This window comes from Ammodytes marinus (genome assembly GCF_949987685.1).
Source record: "Ammodytes marinus genome assembly, chromosome: 8".
NCBI classification, from domain to species: Eukaryota; Metazoa; Chordata; class Actinopteri; order Uranoscopiformes; family Ammodytidae; genus Ammodytes; species Ammodytes marinus.
In genome coordinates, this window is record NC_137212.1 from 5880195 (window position 1) to 5904762 (window position 24568).

The 24568-nt window shown below is 39.4% G+C and overlaps 1 protein-coding gene across 1 annotated transcript; it reads right to left on the minus strand.

Annotated features, from left to right (window-relative positions):
- Positions 1-1053: 1053 nt before the first annotated feature.
- efcab7 (EF-hand calcium binding domain 7) lies at positions 1054-15251 on the minus strand. The gene is made up of 13 exons (XM_080033232.1): positions 14981-15251; positions 14248-14459; positions 13709-13795; positions 12796-13021; positions 9153-9274; positions 5828-5969; positions 5106-5215; positions 4684-4847; positions 4171-4304; positions 3544-3692; positions 2956-3165; positions 1916-2023; positions 1054-1727 (listed from the first exon to the last, which is right to left on the minus strand). The coding sequence occupies exons 1-13, from the start codon at positions 15108-15110 to the stop codon at positions 1647-1649; spliced, it is 1875 nt and encodes a 624-aa protein (XP_079889358.1). The 5' UTR covers positions 15111-15251; the 3' UTR covers positions 1054-1646.
- Positions 15252-24568: the final 9317 nt, after the last annotated feature.

A 24568-nucleotide genomic window follows, 5' to 3' on the forward strand; every position in this document is an offset into this window, starting at 1 on the left:
AGTTTAACGTTAGACCTGCCATCATACCAGTGGGGTCCCTCTTCAAATAGGTGTAGGCCTCTATACCAAAGGCATGACATATGTACCAAGAACAGTCAAGTTACACTCACTCAGTGCTATTAAATTATTAGTAAAACCTATATCTTACTGACAGCCAGGCGATTTCCTATTCCATATGCTTTAAAGGTGGAGTAAGCGCATGTTGTCAAAATATTTTTTTTTTGTCAAAATCAGTGAATATCTCCTCACGATCCACTACCTGTCCGTACTGTGAGTGTATGCTGGAATGTAAAGGGTTTGTAAACAAAGGGGCCCACAGTAGCTATATAGCAACATGCCAGATAACAGAGACTATTTTTTTTCAGTACACACACACACACACAGATATACACAGATTTTGACAATGTGTGTTCTCCAGAATTGCTGACTGCACCTTTAAATGTAGAACTACAGTCTCTAAACATTCAAAATGGCTCACAACCCCCGACTGCCCAGAGCTCCATGGCCCAGAGCAGTAAAGAGTTACTGAACCTCTGAGTGGGGAAAGGAAGAGCAGACAGGGGCTCGGGACATTAAATACATCTCACATATCATGTGACATTTAGTTAGCCGGCTCTACTGTTTCAGCTGAGAAAGTCAAAGGTGAAATAATGGCCTCGGAGGTATAAATAGGGGGTCAAGAGTCTTCTCAACTGGAAAGGCCAAGTGCCAATAAAGTTCAGACCTGAGCGCGATGCAGAGGAATGCATTTCATTGCCAATCCAAAATCCCCACAGACACATACTGTATTAAGAGTATGGAGAGTGGGGTGACCAATAGACACACAGTAACAGATTGCATGCAGGCAGGAACACACTTTATGTCCAAGTAGTAAGGCACAAATTCAAATTAAAGCACTGATTTGGTCGTAAATAATAATATTTATATCTACACAGGTGAAGTTATAAAAAAAATTACAGTAAAAAGTAAAATATACAGTATAAAAACAACAGTAATAGGCTATATTTGAATGCAGTGACATGAAAAAGTAGCTATAAAGGTTAAAAAATCATCTTTCATATAATTGAGACTGTTTGAAAATTGGGACGCATAAACCTACATTGAAAACATGATTATTTCTACTGTCAATTCACCATGATAATAACCTTCATTTAAAGCTAAACTATAAACAAAAGTGCTATGTGGCTATGTACCCTTAGATCTATGCATTGTATATATGAAATTTCAAATTCTCTACTTTAACAAAAACATGTCACACATACAAAGGCACAACCAAATCCCTAACAGCCATTATCAGCTGAACTTTACGACTGCTTCTCTTGCTGCCGTCAATGTTTAACAAATCTGACACACAGAGTCAATGAGCTAACGAAACACCATTATTACAGGTGGGTCTGATCAAGATGCTATCCATTAGTAAGAAAAGGGTCTTAGCTCTCTGTTTCACACACACACACACACACACACACACACACACACACACACACACACACACACACACACACACACACACACACACAGGTACGCTTTTAACGCTGGGCTTCTAAACGTTGAAATGATCAGTCAGTGTTCCTTTTGGACCTAGTTAGATCTGGATTTTCTCTAGTAGCATAGGTGAGCATTGAATCCTTAGTGGGAGCACAGCTTTACGTGCAGGGTAGTATTGACTCCACACAGTTGTAGGTCCAGTCCTGTCTCTCATTGATGGGCAGGACATGTTGGCAAACCTAGAAGACAGGACACACATCTATGTATCAAAAACTTCATATAATATGTATTTATTCCATCGTGGCAGCATATCGATTATTAATAAAGTTTTTTTTCTTATTCAGAATTGACTGTTAGATTGTATGTTTGAATTTATTAGAAAGTATAAGACATAACCAAGACATTTTCAGTTTGATTGACTTCCTACCATCTTGGTCCGGCCGGGCACCTCCACAGCAAACACACTCATGCCTCGGCTGCTGCTGCAGTTCCTGCTCTGCTCGTTGTTCACATGGACAGTCACCTTCTGGTTCGTCTGCAACACACATGATAGTGGTCACACATCGCTAGTCAGCTTTCTTCATTTAAAAAGCAGAAATGTGGTACAATAGCTAAACAAAAAAGACAAATGTTGTAATAGTTAAGATTCTTTAGCATTTACTCATAAACAATTACGTTAAACCAAAAATGGACAGATAACCTTATGGTCATTTAAGAAAATACAATTAAATACATAATATAAAACACAAGATCATCATTAGATGACAGTACTACATCCCACTCATAAAGCTGCTAGTGTCATTGAATAGTAAGGTAATAATTCACTATACAGCCAAATAAATGACAAATTAGCTCTCTAACAAAGACGAGGTATACATGTAACCATTTCCCCTGTTCAGTAGCTCCTTTGTTTCACCAGGTCATTCTCTCAGAGTGGCTCCTGTTGCTATGAGAGTCAAAACGATGGCTGCATATCAATTACACACTGGGTGAACTGAATGGTCCCTGCAACTATACACTGTAGACGGTGTTCCCTGGAGAGTGTTACTATTAAAGATACAATACATAGACTCACTCTCTATGCTTAAAGCTAGAGTGCGTATCTTATGTCGCCCCCATGAGGAATTCTGATTAATTAAAATAACACTGTCAGCGCATCTAGTACATGAGGTAAGCCTTTGGTGATCGCGAATGGATTTTAAACCTTCTGCATATACATCCAGGTATTTTCTAAGCAGTAGAATCAACAACAGGGGGGAGGGGGGGTGACACCAGTTTGTATACGCTGCCATACTGAGAAATACACAGAAAGTTTTGTGGAGCTGATAGACTTAATCAACTTTGTGTCAGCTTATTTGGCAATGGCTTGAATGTAACCAGCATTCCTTTAAATGGAAAAGTTACGCACTGTAGCTTTAACATCTGATAACGTTCACAGATTCACATAATAAAATGTATGCGGTCTACCTTGTTGGCTATGAGTGAGGAGATCCGGTGCTCTCCCCTGTATGTGTAGACGAACACACTGTCCTGTCCCCTCAGAGCTTTGGCCCCTGTCCTGTTGGTGATGGACTTCAGCAGGGCTTGGTTCAGCAGCTTGGGCCCTGAGTCCAGACTGACAGGCTGCATGGACGGCTGGCTGCCCTCACAGTGCACGTCTATCTGGAACGGACAAGCCTGGCGGAGAGGGATTCATTCAGTTTGTAAATAGGATTCAAGTAGGATACTGCAAGTTTGGATGTGTTTCTCCCCGTTTATACCATATTCTGTGCGAATACTCTATTCTGATTGGATGGAGAACATTCCATAGGTGTGGAATTAACCCCTGATGTATGGACACCTAGATGGAACTGTTACATTCTGCCCACTTTACCCCGTATATTGTAACCACCAGTGCATTTGCTTATGTAGCAAGGATAGTTGTGTAGCATGTGTTATTGAAGGTTGAAATTTATTTTCTTTTAAGTGAAAAACAAAGCCCTAAATGAAAGCTTATAAGCACAACATTACATCATGTCATATTTGGTTTGTATCAGACGTGTGCTGTGAACTGACCTCCAGCAGCTCCAGTGTGCGGTTGTAGCCCATGGACTCCAGAGTGACCCACAGGTCTGCAGGGTCTCCGTCTTTCTCTGTGGCTTCCATCAGGTTCAGCTCCATGAAGCCCTGCCGCGTCAGCTGGTTCTTCCTCATGTCAAAGTTCTCTGTAAGACCCAATATGAATAATAAGGACGCTTGTAAGAGCACAAAATGTAACATTGAAGGGTGTTTGTGTATGAAACTTCACTCTACATTGAAGTGATTAGCTCTGCAATCCATAAATTATTGACTCACTCTATAATGTTATACAATTATTACACTATTTTGATCGCTCCATTTTTAATAACTGACCCAAAATGAAATAAGTTGTGACATTAAGGTCTAAAATATATTAAGTTGCTGTCCATCTTGGCCAGGTCTCTCTTGAAAAAGAGATTTTAATCTCAATGAGACTAACCTGATTAAATAAAGGATAAATAAAAATAAATAAATAAAGTTTTTGGACTCAGTGTTTTGTTACATTAGTGACCAGATATTAGATTTTGGCTTGTTGTTAAATTTCGGAATCTTATGAAGCTTCTTTTCACATTTATTTTACAGAGTGTGATTCCTGTGTATCAGAGCCCTAATGAGAATGCTTACCTTTGCAGACGGCCCAGGAGTCCTTGTCACATTTCTCTCCACTGGTCCTCAGCTCAAAGAAGTTGTATTCCTCCAGACTGAGCAAACCGTTCCCATCCAGATCTATCACCTCAAAGATGTCCGACAGCACCTCCCTGTGGCAAGAAGGGAGCAACACAGAGAAATGTCATGCAGAATTTAAAGCTACAGTTTAGATTCCCACTAATTCTTCCATCCATGTATCAATTCAATTGCTGTGGTTACGATGTAGCTGGCAAACCAGACCAGATTTTTCTGGGGGCCTGCGTCCATAGGGGTATTCCATATTTGAATGCATAATCCCAATTTTTAAATATATCATATCAATGTTTGCTATGTGGTGTGTTTTAATATTACCATTGATAGTAAGCAGGCAAATACTCACACACACACGCACACGCACACACACACACACACACACACACACACACACACACGCACACACGCACGCACACACGCACGCACACACACACACACACACACCCACACACACACCTGAGCTCCCTGGTGAGGTCGAATTCTCCAGTGTCCGTCCTGTTGACGAGCTCTACAGGTTTGTTAGTAAGGCTCTTCTTGCTCGTTCTCTTTAGTTTGCAGCCGCTGGAGAAGGGAAGCAGGTGGTACGTCCCAGCATTCAACTCTCCTTTCCAGACATACTTCTGTAGGGACAAAGGAGTCGCAGTGTAAGTTAAAAACACAGAGCATATCCTGGAATGTAGCACAATCAAGTTTTAACTTCATTGTTTCAGAAATGACAGTGAATCTAAAAACATATATCTTTTTTTAACTATGCAAAAATGTTTTGTATGAACATGCAAACTTAACTTTCTTAAACCATCATCGGGAATTATAAGACATTTTACACTATGAACAGATGATATGGTACATGTATATCCCCCAAACACACACCAACATACCTCTTTTTCTTTTGATTCAGTGAAACACACTAAAGTTGAATCCTCTTTGGTTTCACCAGCTGACATGATAAAAAGAGCTGTGTCCACCGTCATCCACGAAGAAGGCTTGTCTGAGAAATAACACAAAAATAACATGATAAAAAAGTATAAACTTTTTTTTTGGATAAAAAATGGAACCATATACCAATACAAACGAACATTGAAAAACACTTCAGATTCAATGAACGGTACCAACAATACCATTTAATAGTGCATAATGCAGAATGATGTAGTCGCCAGTAGGTCTAGTAGAGCTTTTTATTCATTTAATATGATGCATTATGATATTGTGATTTGATTGCTATTACTTAGTTTCATTATACCCGTGTTTTTATTACTTTGAAATAGTGTTTTATGACCTTTTAGTATTTCATGAACTGTCACTCAAAATGTGAACTTAAGCACTGTATTGCGTAAGTGCACGTACTGTATGTCATTAATGTGATCTATGTGTGAAGGTGCATTTTGGCAAGTGTGTTTTTGTGATAAAGTAGAACATTTTCTTAAAAGTAATTATAAGATCTGATGTATAATTTAGTTTTTGTGTAATGTTTATCCACATGAGATTGTGTGTGTGTGTGTGTGTGTGTGTGTGTGTGTGTGTGTGTGTGTGTGTGTGTGTGTGTGCGTGTGCGTGCGTGCGTGCGTGTGAGAATAAGGTTAATCTCCTCCTATCTTAGTACTTGGACTGTGGCTGAGGCTGAGTGGTTGGATGGTGAGGTAGACGCTGGTTGTCGTGGGGATGTGGAGCTGGTACTGTAGAGAGCCGATACTCCCGTCATCCTCTATGAAGAAACAGCCTTTCACAAAGCTGTGGTGCCACTCCTGGAAACATGGGAAACAATTCTGCTTAACAACAGTCCAATCACAGTCATACAAACTTGTATAGTGTGTCTGTTAAAGCGAAATAATTATTATCCCTCAGCTTTATTATCAGACCAAGTTATTTATTATTAATTTATTATTTATTATTATTTGCATATTTACTGTAAGCCCTTAGAAATGTCTGTTAACTATATACAGTGTACCAAGGTATTTTATTTTATTGCAGGTTGCCTTTTAGGAACTGGCTAGGGACAAACCATGACAATTAGCACACACAGCTAACTCTAGCTTATTTACAGAATCCTGTCTCTCAATTAATGAGCATTGTCCCTATCATAAGGACTGAAACATGTATCCTAATATATTTTGTTATTGTCGTCTCTGTTTTCATTTCGACACAATCCCGAAAAAAACAGTTTTGCTGCTTGACAACAAAATGCATTTATCAATTCTAGTAAAAGAAAACTAATTTGCAGTTCAATTGATCTTATGACAATGAAAAGTATCTTTTTATATAAGTGAGCAACAACAGTTTGGTTGCTCACATGATTAACATAAACTGCCATAGTGATGATTGCCACTCCAACCTTCAGGGGGCATATTGACTATCCCCGTGTTCCAAATCACATACTCTTTCTTTTTACTATACTACATACTAAAGTACAGAAGAGTTTAAGGGCCACAGGAGAGAATTTCTTTTTCATTATGTCGAGAAACGTCAAGAATAAAGATCATTACTCCAAAATGCTACTGGAGTTAGTGAGGCATTTATGTATTTTCAGTATACTACAATTGACGTACATGTATTGGGACATCCTAAATCTTTTTCTGGCATACTAAATAGTAGGGAAGTATGGGGATTGGAACACAGGGGTTGCGTTCCGAATCGCATACTTTCTACTATATAGTATGTAGAAAAAAGATTTAGGATGTCCCGATTCTTGTGGCCAGATTTAGGATGGTTAGAAGTACCCGGATGTCCTACTTCATGCGGCCAAGATTGTTAGTGTTGAAAAGTGCATCCTAATTGGGCGATTCTGACCCACAATCCAGTGCGCACGTGAAGTGACGTAACATCGACGAAGCCTCCATATGAAAACAAACGGGGATGCGACGGATATAAAAGCAAGAGGCAAGATCAAGGCGCAATGTTATGATGAAATAAGAGAGAAAAGTATGTCCCAATAGTATGCCTACTGCATCCTAACTAGATTATTTTTATCGTCGGATGTAGTATGTAGAATAGAAAAAAGAAAGAGTATGCGATTCGGAACGCAACCAGGGTATATGTGAGTTCGGCCACATGTAATCACTTGTTATACTCATGCTGATCCAGAGGAGGGCAGAAGTGTTACACTGTGTGTCTGCTGATAGCTGAAGTAAATCTCCCACTAGGATCTGATATGGCAACATTGGAGTGTGTTTTACTTTGATAAATACAGACTTTTCAATCTTGGGCCGGCGGTCATTCAAAACTATCAAGAGGCTACTCAGGCCATATTTATGATTCCTAATATTTCTTTCATCTAAAAAAAAAATCATGTTGTTCCTTTGTTTAGACTGAAATGAGGTAATCATTTGAAATTGAACAAGACCATAAAAACAAGGAAGTTTTTCCTCTTGCACTCATTGGAGACACATTAAAAGAACACACAGTTGATGTGGACACACAGTTAGAGCACACACAGGTCTAGAATGGGCTATATATCCTTTTAGTGGACTAATACATCACCAAGTTAAACAAAGAAAGTACAATAAAGATGGCAGCGTGTCACTCCTTTAGAGAAAAGCCATTTTCTCAACGTATTTATCTTGGGTTGTGAGAGGCATAAAAAAAATCAAACCATAAAACTTCAGTGGTTTGTCCAGACAATGTTAAATTAGGGAAACCGCCCCGGGCACCAATCCCTTGTTTAAAGACATGAGAGTGAATGCCCCCATTGAGAGAGGGTCAGCCAGTAGAGTAATACAGGGGCTGTCACCTTCTCCGGCCACACAACTGATTTACTGCTATGAAAGACCCCAAACCGGCCACAAAAACACATACAATAACAAACACACACACACACACACACACACACACACACACACACACACACACACACACACACACACACACACACACACACACACTCACTCCTTAAGCATGAATTTGACCTTTTCCTTATGTTTATTCTTATAATTATAACATACAGATTTAAAAAAATATATATATACAAATTCTGAAAAAAAAGAAGAATGTTCCATATAGTTTGCATTCTTGACGACATGTTCTTACACACACACACACACACACACACACACACACACACACACACACACCAACCAATTATCAGCCTGTGGCAATATCGCAGCCAATATAGCGAGCAGGACTTTCCTCTATACTCTCTCTAGACACACTTTCCTTTACCTCCGTGATGTCTGGCCCTTTCCAATCTCAACACTGTGAGATGGAGCAGAGGGCTGTAATGTTTAGTTATTTATTTTGTCTGGCCGTAAAGCAAACCAGCTGAGGTTAAGCCAAGAAGAGTGAAAACAAAGAGTGTGGGATCAATACAGTGTATATCTATCGGCAGTGGGGCTACAGTTACACGTTACCATAGAACACACATACTAAGATTACCAGGTTTTGTCAGTGTAAAGTGTTAATCTTTCAGTGTTTTTAATAAGCATATACTGCAAATGTAATGGATGAGTTATTGTTATAAATGACTGTATTAAATTAAACTTCTTGTCATGAAATACCAATTAGAAACATTGGTAGATTGAAATAGAAGTGGACTTGAAAATGAGTTTGAACGAACAACTCTGCTTATGTTAAAACTTAGTTTAGTAAAGAAAAGTGGTGTCTAAATGTGCTCTTAAGTGGGTAAATTACTGCAAAACCCTGGGCTCAGAAAAAAGTATGTACTGTATTTGTCAATGATATGATTGTATGATTTACAGAATAAGTATCTCTTATGAACAATTCTTTGTCATAATTTTACTCCAGCAAATTTTTCAACTCTCTCAAAACTAAATTGATTACCTCTAGGTTTTAGAACATTGATTGTAAAACCTTGGGCTATCAAAACTTGTAATGGGCATATTTTTCTGTGTTTGAAATTCCATGAACTAAATGATTATGACCATGACTATAGAGGGTTGTTACAATAGATAGTAATACTATAGTACATATGTTACCTGTAAACCTGAGGGCTCTTGTATTTTGCCGCCCTTAGTTCCGCTGGTCGTCATAGTGGTTGGATTGGACAGAGACGAGCGTCTACTGCGAGCGGAGGACGGACGGGAGGATGATCGGCTGTCTGCAACACACACACACACACACACACATAAAATCTCATGTGGATAAACATAACACAAAAACTAAATAATACTTATGATTACTATTAATAAATAAAACATTGCTGCAATAGAACAAAAAGCTCAATCGACTGACTGACAGATTAAGTTTAGCCCTCCTCCTCTCTGAACAGTAAACACACTTTCAAAAGAACGATGAGGCGCACACAGTAATTGACGTAATCTGTCTTCTCAGAAGTCGGTTTCCAAGTTCAAGTGACTAACAGCTACTTTGCATTTGGGTTGATTCTGTAGAATAGTGTGCTCTCACGCTCAAGCTCCGTTTTAATTAATTACGGAGGCATTTTAATCACAAATGGCATAACAGCACCCTTTCAAATCCATTATCTCGCACAACCTATTTATTTATTTATTTATTTACCTTGAACACTAATTGAAGCCAGAAAATATCAATTCACTAATGAGGGGCTCTGATTGTTTCCATTCTGGACAAAAAATAATCAAGATGTGATAGGCTTACAACAAGCAAATTACCGCAGCAAGAGAAATAAATAGACCCACTGTCATGGTTATTTGTCATGGATCTATTCTGTATTGATGGCAGTATCTTATTCTACAGCTACCAAATTGTAGCTATTGTGTGTGTGTGTGTGTGTGTGTGTGTGTGTGTGTGTGTGTGTGTGTGTGTGTGTGTGTGTGTGTGTGTGTGTGTGTGTGTGTGTGTGTGTGTGTCAATGTGGACAAAGATTGCAGTGAAACGTGGCCGAACAAAAGCGTCAATGTGAGCTTTTACTGACTGTGGGGTTTATAAGGAATGTTGTTTCAGCTCTGGTAACTTCCTGGTTGCTGGATAACTGCACAGATTGAACTAAATTGACCAATTATCAGAGAGACGCCATGACAGTTCGTATATACATTGCCCTATCTGTTTGACAAAACATATTAGACACAAAACACTGTTATGCATATTAAAAAATGTGTGTCTCAATTATTTTTTAAATGGGGCACTCAGGTATAGTGGTTAGAGCGCCCTCCCCCCACCCCCTCCTATAGAGGCTCAGTCCTCAAAACAACACCACAGGTTTGAATCCAGCCTGTGGTCGTTCTCTGTATTGCATCCCCCTCTCTGTCCCTTTTCATTTGTGTCTCTCCAAATTGTCTAATAAAAAAGGAAAATGCCAAAAAATCTAAAAAAATAAAAATAATAATAATTTTGTTATACAACTAGCAAAAATGACCCTTGTACTATGCTGTTATAACATATTTCTCAGGGTACAAGCGCTGGTTCACACACACTGACAAATCTAGCAGCAAATGAGCAGTCAAAACTGTTTTTGAGCTCCAAGAATAATCCATTCAACATGTGCGCTCACGTCCGTAGCCTTGTTAAAATGTAGCGAGTGTTGGATCGATACAGTGGGAGAGGCACAATAATGTGATAATCCAGAGCAGTGTGTGGGAGCTCATTTGTTTTTGCAGCGCTGGTGGACGGGGCCCTCCCTCTAATCTCTCACCATCTCCCCAGTGAGAAGTGCTGGAATCCTCCCAGATCAATAACATGAACATGGACTGACCACTTAAATCAACCCCATCTATCTTCCCCTTATACTGTGTATAGGACCATCCCTGGCTGGTTCCCTCATCCAGGATCTCTAGCCATTGTTTTACCTCGAAAAAAATGCTGCTTTCCAAAGTGCAAAAAGTGGATTTTACACCCACATTCAACTGGCTGAAGGTACAAGTGTCTATTAGAAAAAAGATACTATGTTAGTTCATTATATATGGATGTTAAAAGCTTCTGGAAACCGGGTCTAAAAAAGTAAGAAGAAAAAAATAGGCTATATGATATAAGTTGGGTGTCTCAATAAGCTTTGATTGAAAATAAATGTTCTTAAACATGCTAACATTAAGTTTAAAACATTTTTTTTGACAGGACTGTGAGGGTGTGGCCGTATTAATCGGCCTCCGTGGCAACAGTCATTACTTTTATAGAACATTCGGGCAGATAACTGCTGAGATTGGTTCAAAATACCCATAGTGTCTATTGCGTCGTAAGAACCAGAGCATTTAACCCGAATTTCTGTTAAGTTTATCAAAGTTAAATGACAATGTCTTTCATTTTGGATTGATAAATATGCCTAACTCTTTTCAGATGCTTTACTGCCATGCAACTAACTCCCAGAATTACATTGTTAGAATGACTTGTGGATGTGGGTTTACAGAGGCTTTAAATGGAGAAGCTGGACTGAATACAAGTCCTTGTTTGTTTAAGCTATGACAACATATTTTTGGCGAGAGCTCTGACTCCAAAGACATGGTTGAAAGGTGTTGATTTTTCATCAGAGTAGATGGAGCTTTTGTCAATCTCCTAATGGCAGAAATGATTACCCAAAGCGCGACGCTTTACAGTCTCCTCCCTGCAAACAAGCTGCCCTAATTGTGAGGCTATTATGATGTAGGGCCTGTGTGTGTGTGTGTGTGTGTGTGTGTGTGTGTGTGTGTGTGTGTGTGTGTGTGTGTGTGTGTGTGTGTATGATGTAGGGCCTGTCTTAATGAGGTGATTTGTCACAGTGTGAGTGAAAAATCGATCAATAACAGAGCTATTATTTATTCATCAAAACTAATCGGTGAGGCGTATTGGGCCAAGCAGTGTGTGTGTATGAGTGCACAACTATAAATTGGAAATCTGAAATATACTTGGTGTTCAGTCGCCATTGGCTGCTACTCTGGACCTGTAGGTTGTGTCGCGCAAATTGCTATCATGTTCTATTGTATTCTAAAGCCCAGTTCAGACCAAAGATTCGCCTTGCAACTGCTTGCGACGAGACGGTTTTAGAACGTCGCGGGGGAGAAATTGCAGCGGTGTGAACTGCTCGTTGCAGCGCGTTGCAAGGCGTTGCAGAAGATTCAACACGTCAAATCGCAAGGTCCAGTTTTAGAACGTCTCAACCGTCTCGTCGCAAGGAGTTGCGAGTTGCAAGCAGTTGCAAGGTGAATCTTTGGTCTGAACTGGGCTTAAGATATTAGCATTTCCAAAAATTTGCAAAAATACAGCCTTCTCAATACATGTGTGTCAGTAGATAAATATGTGCCAGTGTTATGGATGGGAAGAGAAATATTTCCAAAGAGAAAAATAAGCTAGACATAAACTTAAAGCTATAGTGCGTAACTCTTCTATATAAATGAATGTCAGTTACATTCAAGCCGTTGCCAAACGAATTGACACAAAGTTGATTAAGCCGATCAGCTCCACAAAACTCTCTCTGTATTTCTCAGTACGGCAGTGTTTACAAACTGGTGTCAACCACCGACACTGGTGTGTTGTTGTAATGACTCCGAACTCCTAATAGGGGGCGACATAAGTTACGCACTGTAGTTTTAAAATTGTCCTTGTTGAATAGCTTTTCATGTATTAACTATTTAAATAATAGCGCTCTAAAAACTGCTAAAACTCTGTCAAAAAAATAATTCAATCACTTATTAAATGTGATAATTCTGGAATGTCTATAAACCCATTCCGTACCTTTCTTGAGTGCTGTGTCAGAGTCTGTCCGCCCTGTCTCCGGAGGCTGAGGTTGAGTGGATGCTGCTGTTGCCGTTGACGACGATGATGATGATGAGGTGGAGTTCTTCAGAGGGCTGTGTGACTGGCTGCCAAAGTTCTGTCTCTTCAGCTTGGCATTGGTCTCCAGTCTGCCCATAGCAACCGTCTCACACTGCTCCACTGTAGACACAAGCAATCTGCAGAACTGACACACACGCACGCACGCACGCACACACACACACACACACACACACACATGCACACACGCACACACACACACACACACACACACACACACACACACACACACACACACACACACACACACACACACACACACACACACACACACACACACACACACACACACACACACAGGAAGCCAGCAGTGAGAGAGGATGATACATGGGGACAATCTGAGGCAAAGGAATAGGGTTAGACATCCTTAGAACTAGGATGGAGGTGAGCATATGACAAAAAATAAAGACATCTCCGTATTCTGTATTTAATGTAAATTCAATTCAACTTTAACAGAAACGGTTATAATGAATCTGATAGAAGAAGATGTATTTGTTATCCTGTACTGTGGTGCATACAAACTGTTAAATGACAGTGCAACACTATGGCTAGGAGACTGCAAATTCTACTTTTTCAATTTTTTTTACTTGCCTGCTTGGAATATAGGCTTTGTTTTGACACTACATTGGTGGTTGTTTTTTGTTTAGCTGATCGAATGGATGAAATGTTTCAATGACTGATACGAATAAGTTGACACAAATCTATTTAAAATACCCTCATGTATAGGCTTAGAGGTAGACAGGTAACATAACCTGAGTGACAAGGATGGCATATGCAGCAAAGTGGTTTCAGGGTCATTTCAAACTAAACTTACTTCTGCATAGTCCAGTTTGCCGTCCTTGTTGATGTCAGCTAATGAGAAAATGGCGTTCACCTCTTCACTGGTCATTTTCTCTCCACCCTGGAATAGTCAACAGGTTTTTTTTTTAGTATTAAAAACCACCAGACCAACTGAAATTTGTCAAAATAACTTTCTTTCAAAATCAGTGAATATCTCCTTGAGATCCGCTACCTGTATGTATTTTGTGTGCTAAAAAAATGGTTATGTTGCTAACTACTGTCTGAACCCCCTTTTTATACATTCTGTTGGTTTACATATGATTTTACAGAGCCTAGTCTGTATGCTAACACCAGAGTTTTTTCCCGCACACACAGAGAACGGACAGGTAGCAGATTGTGAGGAGATATTCCCTGTTTTTTACAAAAAGTGATTTCGACAACATGCGTTCTCCAGATTCGCTGACTTTTTAAACCTTTAATTCACTCAAAATGAACAATCAGCCCAAAACAAAAGGTAGCTATATAATTTGTTGCAGATCTGTCTAATACAAGATGTTTTTTTAGGATACTCACAGAGGTGAGGGCTTTCTCCAGCTCACTGTGTGAGATGAAGCCATCTCCATTAACGTCCATCTTTCTGAAGGCTCTCAGCAGCTCAGGTTCCTCGGCTTTCCTCTCACACCTGACGATCTCACAGAAGTCGTCAAAGTTGAGTTTGGACGTTCTGCGAGGCCAGTATTTATTCAGAGATGCTTGGGAGGGATTTCTACCGGCCTGCTGCAGAACTGGATCGGATTAATGGGGAGAGAATGATATTGAACATTGAGTTCACGGACAATTTTCTCATACAACATGACTTATTTAGTCCAAGTAGTAGTAAAAAGTAAGAGGTCTGTGAAATCTACTAAAATGTTTTTGGTTGAATTATTTAATTTCTGGTCATTCAACATATACAACTAAAAAGCCATATTTTGTCTCAAATGAATGTTCTCAACATGACCATATTAAATCATGCCCTGCAGATCTGCTGAAGATGTTAATGAGAGAGGGATTTGTGAATTATTTAAATTGATCAGTCAATCGCATCAAGTTGAGTTTTATAATGTAAAACTTGGAATGAAAAATGTATAGTCCATGGGACCAACCAATCATATACACTCTTTTGATAGATTTATTTCTAGATTACATCATTTATCTCTACCTGATATAACTAAATTATGAAATTCAAATAAATAAAAGTATAAACTTTCACTCTATTGGAAAACGTAAAGGTCGCACGCTAACAGTATGAAGTATAAAAGCTTACCGCGACATAGCTGCTGCTTGGAGGCGATATTAGTGAGACTGGACCTGAACACAGAGAGGTACGCGGCTCTGCATTGTGTGTAGAAAACCTCTCCTTCATCAGAAGGGCGAGGCGACTCATGAAAAGACATCTTTGGAAGATCAATCCACCTGGTTGCTGTTAGCTTTAGCACCCTCCAGCTCAGAAACAGCAAGACAGCCAAATACGGCGGTTAAATTAGAGTAAATTATATATTTTTTAGACCGTTGAAAACATCTTCTAGCATACAATATCCATTTTATTCAGTAAACTACGCGTTAGCAACGACGGCTGTCAAACACCGTTGCTAGCCGCTGCCTGTTGCTAGGTAAACAAGAAACTCCTCGGTGTTCACCAAAATACGACACGGAAGAAACAAACCTTAACCCTTCCTCTGGCTGAAAAAATAAACGCACAAAAACCATATTGGATCATTTAATTTGATTAAAAAAGGTATTATTAAGAATATGTACGGATTTGTATCTGTATTCAGTTCAGACAGTTTTTTGCGTTGTTCCTTCTAGGCAGTAATAATAAGGAGGCATGCGGAACTATATATAAACCAGGGTAGGTTAAACACGGACTGTTTGGGTGGAGCAAAGGCGCCAGTTTCAAAAAATTGTGACAAACATTTTTTCTTTTTGCTGAAAAAGACTCAAAATGCCGTGAGTATTCTTCAATGTTTCTCTTTTATCTACCGTAAGACTTGTTACAACATTGATATACGGAACCTTTTCTGCATGACAACAGATACTATAGATATTAATCACCAGTTTCACCACCGACTATAATGATTGTTATGGTATTAGCTTGTTGTGTGTCTGACTCGGTCTGACTTCAATAACCTACGTGTAATACTTTAATAGGAAGAGTCCTTGTCATTATGTTACTATTATATGCAGTATTCCCACAGTTTGACTGTACTTTGCTGTTATTGATGTCGTGCACACACGTGACGTAACTTTCCAGTACTTTATTATTGTAATCTTATGATACATTACATCTTCGTGGGTTTATTCTGTCGTCAGAGAAATAATATTAAAGTGGACTGAGTATTTACGTAACCAGGAATGGCTTAATGGTAGATTAATAAAACAATTAATTGAAACTCAATTTTGTTTTCTCAACAGTGTGAGAAGAACTCTGCAGATGAACGATGCTTATCATGTATGTCCGTACACTGACAATGTAACCACTTGCATCCATCACCTAGCATACTGATTGTTCATTTCTATGTACAGAAATAATATTTTAAAATATTAAAATTAAATATTTTTTACATTCTACAACTTTTTTTTGCTGTAGTAATTTTTCTGTCCTAAAGTATTTTTTTGTTGCTAATTATCTATCCATCCTTCCTCCCTCCTTCATTGTGCCTGAATAGCCCCCAACTTCCAAAATACCAGTACGACTACGTGCAAAAAGCCACGCACCTTCAACTGGGACTGCAACTCCTAAAGCAGGTGTGTTCATAAATCATTATTGATATCTGAAGAAACATCAATGTAACCTGTGACAAAAGATTATTACCCAGAGCATGAGCTAAAGCTACACACAGAAGCCGGACAGATGGATTTAGGACATGTCCATGATGCGAGGGGCTGAATTGTTCTCGGTTTGGCCAGGAATGGCTGTGACTTACTGCCTGTTGTCAGGGCTACGTCTCATGTCCAAATAGTCTATCCTGTCTGTTCCTGTGTATTGATCGCACACGCTCCGGCACGCTTCACATCTCACACTCTTATATGGTTCTTATGTGCTGTGTTTTTTTCTCCAAGACAACTTTTGAAAGCCCAGTCCCAACAAAGTCAGGTGTGTGCGCGTGTGTGGACGTGTGTGCGCGTGTGTGTGCGCGTGTGTGCGCGTGTGTGTGTGTGTGTGTGGTCTGAAAGGTTAGATAAAATGAGCTATCGACTAGAAAGTCAGCAGTTCATTTTCTGGGACAGGGAGTTTATTATGTGAAGAACCACAGCTAGGAACAGTATGTGTGAGTCAGAGACATCGTTTATAGCTTAAAGTGTGAATGACCTCAATGACCTTTATTTCAGTATAAATGGCAATTTAAAAAGAAAGTATCGACTGACTTAATATTTAGAAAAGTGATAATCCTGACATTTTTCTGATCATCATGAACTTGAGTTACGATGACTGTTTGCTAAATTGTAGCTTACAAACGAATAACCTCAATCCACAAGCTCCACCCTTCATTTAAGTGATGGCCTACTGTGTGTATTGTTGTCGTTGTGAGGTAAAACTAAACTGTATCCTTGTGGGTACACAATGCAACACTAACTCTCGCATAGACCAGCATACTCCAGATTGTGTTATGAAATAAATTATTATTCATCAACAGGCAAGACCAAAGTCCCGATACGTCAACAAGAGCTCCCGCGGCCAGAGTTGGTAGAGTGAGTACCTTTAAGTCACCACTTTTGTATTTCCCATATTTTCGACAACTATTTCCATCAATCAGTTTTATGTGTAGTCCACTAGTCTGGAGCAAATTTCAAAGTTTTCTTTTCCTCTCACTGCTAACTGTTGATATATAGAGAGAGTCCAAGTCAAGCTCCAGAGTCAAAGGGTTAGAGAAAAACTCGCTTTTTATGAGTTGCTATATTTCAATCGCTGCCACACTTTCCTGATGGCCGTAATGACAGATCAGAATTTAATGACAGGAGACACGGAATGACGGGGATCCATCATCAAGCGGCCAAATGATCAGTGATTTACATAGCACTAAAAATAGTTGTATAAGAGCCACTTAACACAAGAACCATTTCCTTAGTCTAGGCAGACATTCCGTGTCTGGGCCCAATCCATCAAAACAAGCATTGGTTTTATAGTTTTATAGTGCTGTCTGTCTGTCTGTTGGCTGATACACGTGACACAAACTGGGTTTACAATACATTCATAGCGATCACTTGGTTATGTCTTGTTAGGGGGTCCTTTTGGGGTGTTTTAACTTTATTGTAAATTTCTTAATAAGTATAAAGGTGGGGAAAAGTGGAACTGCAAACTAGCCAGACTAAAAGCAGATACTTTGACACTGATAAAAAACTGAAAACAATTATTACAATTAATTGAGATGAACAATTAAATTAATACATAATCAATAAGTAAATAGTGTTTTTTTTATATAATCAGTTAATATTGTAGTTTTTCATTATAAAAGTCTGAGATTGATACTTATGAATACAATTATTTTAATTATCCATATGTTTTAGGCTCATGCAGGTTCCACCATTTACCTACTTTAACCCTAGCCTGGCACCGCCCGCCTACTTACTTCCGCTCAATTTTCATTTCACTTCAGTAGTCAATGAAATGAAGTAAGATGGTCTGGTTGGACCAGGCTACTTTAACCCACTAGTTACGGCTAAATATATGACAGACTATATTACTACTAGTCAAAATGAGTCCTCATGTCTAGTCCTTTTTAAGAGACATATTTTATGTTTTAAGATCACAGCCGATAATTTATTCAAAAGGTCCCACTATCATCACTATCAAATTTCCAACACAAAATCTCTTTTTGAACATCATGTCATTGTGTCGGCTCACTTTCTTCTTGCTCTGACCAGATTGGAGTCTCTGAGATCTAAACTGGAAAAGTCTGTGGATTCATTCATCAAGGCCAGGACAGAGCTGGAGGAAATACTGGTGAGAAAATACTTTTTCTTTTTGGACCTAAATCTTTACACTGGGCGGAAATGTCTCCCGTCTCCGTCTCCATCGTATCGGGAGATTGAGAGATGATGGTTATTGTATTTATCCTTTCCAAACTAGCCTACTTTCACATTTTGAGATTTAGTTTTCTGGCTTTGTTCATTCATTTCCAATACAGTGAGCTTTCTCTCACACAGACAGACAGACAGACAGACAGACAGACAGACAGACAGACAGACAGACAGACAGACAGACACACACACACACACACACACTCACACTATTTCTGTATATTGCTGTTTTCTGTGTGGTTTTCCTTTGATCTTTTGTGATTCTGTATTTTTCAACAGCCAGCAGATGGCAGCAGTGAACAAGCAAGATTCTCCACTAGATCTTCTGCCGGCCTGAAGACTGAGCTCAAGAGACACAGAGAGCTGAGTGAGTATATACTACTATATACAGTATACTATCTATGGTGAGTACACACATCAGGAAAACACTGTTGAATATGACTGGGAAAGTGGGTTACAAAAACTGTAGTTTAATTAGAGTTATATGCTGCATCTTTTCACTGAAGAAACTGGATGTAAGATACTTGAAGCAAGTTACATTTTATGTTCTTTTGACTGTTAATTATTGCATATATCACACATTTTATATAGCACACACACACACACACACACACACACACACACACACACACACACACACACACACACACACACACACACACACACACACACACACACACACACACACACACACACACACACACACACTTAAACTAATTGTGAAGGGCCTTTTATGTCTTTTTCAGCATCCAGAGTGGAGTCCTCTTTGAAAGCAAATAAAGACCCCAAGCATCCCAGCCAAGGTAATGCATCTAGTAATACATGTAATAGACCTACTAACACAGTGTTAGAGTAAGCAACCTTTTATAATTTAGCATTCAATGTGTTGTTATGCTTTTCAGAGATGATCACACCTACTTCTGGTAACTGTATTTCTATGTCACATTGATCACTGACAGGCTTTATGACCACGTGCTGCTAAGTAGAGCTCAGGGGTTGAACAATATCACAAGATTTACTGAAGTTTTGAAGCTAAGAATAAGATTTCAAAACCTATTTTCTCAAAGGGCGCATTCACTTTGGTTCTGTTGGACAACTTGAATGTTGCAGCAGTAGAATCAACAACTGAAAAATGACATGGGCACTTCTTGAGCTCCTGCGCCAGTGTCTAGGGAATTCCCCAGTTGGTAAACGCTGTCATACTGGGAAACACAGAGAATGATGTGGGGCTAGCTCAATCAACTTTGTGTCAACTCATTTGGCAATAGCTTGAATGTAACAGACATTCATTCGTATGAAAAAATGACGCACTATAGCTTTAAACGGCTTTATTAATACAGCTGTGATTTCGACCTTGTCTTTAGCTCTTTAAAGGGGCTGTAAACAGGTTTGTCCCCATTGTTTGTTTGGGATGAGCATGAAAAAGCAAATGTAGTCACGATGCAGTTTCATTACCGAGGGAGGACACCCCCCCCACCTCCCCCCCGCCTGTTATTCCTTCACTATTTGATTTGCTAGTCCCTTCATCATGTTTTGCCGTTTCACATTAACACCATCAATGGACGCCTTGTTTCTCTCGACAATCGCGTTCTCTTCAACCTTTGGAGAAAAACAACTATTTTGTTATGGTTACACAAACAAGCCAATGACTGAGATTTCCTTAAAACATTGATTTGATTATTTAAGGCACATATTGTGCCGGCGGCGCAACAACTCTTGTGATCCAAATCGCACAATGGCGACTTGTGTTTAGAAATTAATAGGGAGGGTATTGTCAGGAGGGGCCAGCTTGTTTTCCGATAAGGTTGTTAGAAATTATTTTTAATTGGTTCCAGTGAAGGAAAGCTGAACAACATACTATGATGCATTGTGGATCCGTATAGCCCCCCAAGGAATGTCACATTTTTTTGTCACATGAGGGGGGATCCGTGAAAATGTATCAGTTTTGCCTAAGCCTTCCTTACAACAACAGAGCCTCACAATGTCAAGGCAGATAGCGCTGGGAGAGAATAGGACCCTCTATGTAATGTTGTGCAGTGAGACACACATTTTTAACCAAACAAACTGTTATTCAAAGACTTCCGAAGACTTCTGGCCTATATCTACTGGGAGAGCGTGAAATCCAGACGGCTGATAGCTGATGCTATCTTGAAGCGTGATTCTGTTCTAGTGTAAAATGTTTGTTTAGATGCGCTGCTATGGCGTTTGGGCTGCGGGGGCCCATGTGTTGAATAAAGGCTGACTGCTTTATGAGGACGTAAGGGTTGGACAGAATGCACCGGTTTGTTCTCTTATCTTGACAGTGTCAGTGGGGAATTATATACTGAAGGATGAAACAACTAAAGTATATAATGAAAAAGGGGATTGTGATATCTGACATTGTAGATACAGTATGTGTTTTACTTTATAACTACTTTTAAAGCCCCTATCCACAACATTATTTTAACTATGTATTTTAGGGAGTTGTATGATAGTAAAGCATCTGAAAAGAGTTAGGCATATTTATCAATCCAAATGAAAGATATTTAATTATAATTGTTGTTTAAGTTTGATCAACTTTACAGCAAATAGGTTTAAATGAGGTGGACTATGCTCTGGTTCTTAATACACAATAAGTATTTTGAACCAATCACAGTAGTTCTCTGCCCAAATGGTCTATAAAAAAAAATTCCCGTAGCCATGGACATCGTTTGATATGGCCACGCCTACACAGTTTAGAATAGTCTAGACAGTAAAAATAGGTGTTTTTATTTGAACTACTTTACTATTTTAGACCAGGTTTCAAAAGGGTTTTAAAAGTATTACTGACTTTTTATGGACATATTGATACAGTACAAACTGAATATGGATTTGACTGATTTCCAGCCACATCACAGGTTTCTTTGATGTGAACTGTAGCGATTGATTTAGACATCATTGTGATGAACTGTTTTCCTCTCATAGACTCGATACTGAATAGATCCACAGTCAAAACTCTCCATCGGGTTGTCTTACCCTCACTACACTTTACAGGAAAATCAGTGATGGAGGACGTCCAATATTAGCTCATTTACTGAACTCAGGAGCAAGGCGAAGCGGTTAAAGGGGCCTTTTGTGAGTGAGAAGAAATCTATGGTTGCGTTCCGAATCGCATACTCTTTCTTTTTTCTATTCTACATACTACATCCGACGATAAAAAGAATCTAGTTTGGATGCAGTAGGCATACTATTAGGACATACTTTACTCTCTTATTTCATCATAACATTGCGCCTTGATCTTGCCTTTTGCTTTTATATCCGTCGCATCCCCGTTTGTTTTCATATGGAGGCTTCGTCGATGTGACGTCACTTCACGTGCGCACTGGATCGTGGGTCAGAATCGCCCAAATAGGATGCACTTTTCAACACTAACAATCTTGGCCGCATGAAGTAGGACATCCGGGTACTTCTAACCATCCTAAATCTGGCCACAAGAATCGGGACATCCTAAATCTTTTTTCTACATACTATTTAGTAGAAAGTATGCGATTCGGAACGCAACCTATGTATCCTCCTGATATCGGCTAACATTAGCTACTGTTCATACCAGACCAAGTGAGACTCTAGCAGCAACAAAACCCAATACTGTTAGCCCAAATCCAGTTGTGTTAATACACATCCTAGGCTCTGTAAACGGGCCTTTTGCTAGCTACGATGGGCGTTTTGTTTACACACCCATTTACAGAGCCTAGGCTGTGGATTAACAGGATTTTTTTTCCCAAGCGTGTGCACACACAGTACTGAAGACAGGTAGTGGAACATGAGGAGATATTCACTGAGTTTGACAACAAGCGTTCTCCAGAATCACTGACTCCACCTTTTATTAAACCTTGAAGGCCAATTCTCCAGTCCTACTTCTCTGCCTATGTCTTCATCTGCCCTGTTCCTCCCCTATACCTTGTCCCTGCTTTTACCTGCCTTAGACTGATAGAGAAAAGAAATAAGTTTAACTGAGTATGAGTGCAGCATTTAGAAGTGCTTACAACGGCCATTTAAGGTTAAGAAAAGTTTCAGTAAGCATTCTAAAGAAGTCACTCTCTGTGTGAGCAATCAGACTTTTGGGTTGAGCATAAATCCTTCGGGGAATGGTCGCCCGCATTACAAATACCCGCAGCGTCCCTTATGTGCTGATGACTACAAAATTGAAAAACGAAAAAAGGGCCCTAATAATTTTTTTCCGAGGCAAGTTTCCCTCAGCAGTATAGCTATTGATTATTTGTGTGTGGTGAGAGATTTGGAAAATTCAATTAAAGGAGTTGTGCAAAGGATTCATAAATTCAGCCCCTTTCGACCCCCGTATCGAGACACGGTTATGTTCGGGAATCAATGCCGCACTTCACAATATATTTTCTTAGGAACATAAAAATAAATAACATTTAAACAGTTCTGCTTACTACAGAAACATATTTTTATTTTCTCTCTCGTGAAGCTTTTTAAGCAACCAAGCCCAACCGGAGTCTTATGCGCATATTCCGGTGTGTGTGGGGGGTGGTGGTAACATATTTTTATTGCACTTTTTCCCCATAAGAAAATCCTATATAATATGAATTTTGAGATGACAAAATGAGAAGGGGGGGGGGGGGGGTAAAAGGGGATGGCTCAGCAGCAGAGTAAAAATTGATCAGGCCATAGATAGGAGGGGGGGGGGGGGGACACACCACACCGTTGTGGGAAGATTTGTATGTCAGCAGTAATGGGCTGTATTAAAAAAGAAGATTCCTTAAGATGTCATAAAAGTGATGGGGCTGTAGTGTTGCAGGTCGCGGGCTATGCTATGCCGTCCCAGACCGGGGGCACATCAATCCTATAGCAGGCCACTCACAGACAGATGCCACCTCACACCCCATCCCATCGGCTGTTTTATGCTTTCTGATGGAACACACGCTTTGCAATTAAAGGGGGGAGTTGTATATTAAAGGCTGTTTTTCGGTGGAATTCGATCGACCAACGTTAGGTGTTGCAGAGTATGCAATCTTCTTCCTAGGCGGGAGGAGTTCTGATTTAGAGACATTTTCAGTCAGTTGCATTTCATCTCGGGCTGCAAAATAAATATATTATTCCGTGTGAGTCTTTGATATATTAACATAGCAGGTAAATGTGTATTTTTTTTCTAACCTTAGTAATGCAGTTGAAGGTTGAATCACTTATTAGCATTGTGAATATGGATAGGATTTTAAGATTGTGATTAACTTGACATTTAATGAATATTTGTATCTTAAATGGCATTTTCTGTGTGTATCGGCCACTTTAGTATCTCTGTTGATTATTGAAAAGTAGGTATTTATTTTTGAATAAAACACTTTCACTTTGTTATACATTTCTTTCACTTCTGATTTGATCTTTTTCTCCTTTTTAGGAAAAGTGAAGTACGGTAGCTCCTACGAGTTTCTGAAGTCCATCGTGGGCTAAGGTAAAAAGATTATATCCACTTGAACTCAATAGATAAATTGATAAATTACAAACTAAGTCTAAACACTGACATGAATCTGTTGGTTTTGTTAACATATAGCCTCAGTTTATGTAAAATATCCCTGCTGCTAAATCTCTTCTTTGTGAACATCTTTGACAGTGACTGTGCGTGGCGTGTGTATAATATCATCGGGTGCCAGTGGGGTTACAATCATGTTTTCCCTCTCCCATATTCCCCAGGTTTGTGTGCTAGCGAGCCATCTCGGGCCGTTGACAGCCAATGGAATTGCTCTTCACCTCGTGTGTTGTGTGATCCCGCGGAGACACGGGCAGGAGATGAATCTTGAATCCAGGCTGTCAGTTTGAAGAGGCTGAGACGTCTCCGAAAACCGTCATTCATTTTGCC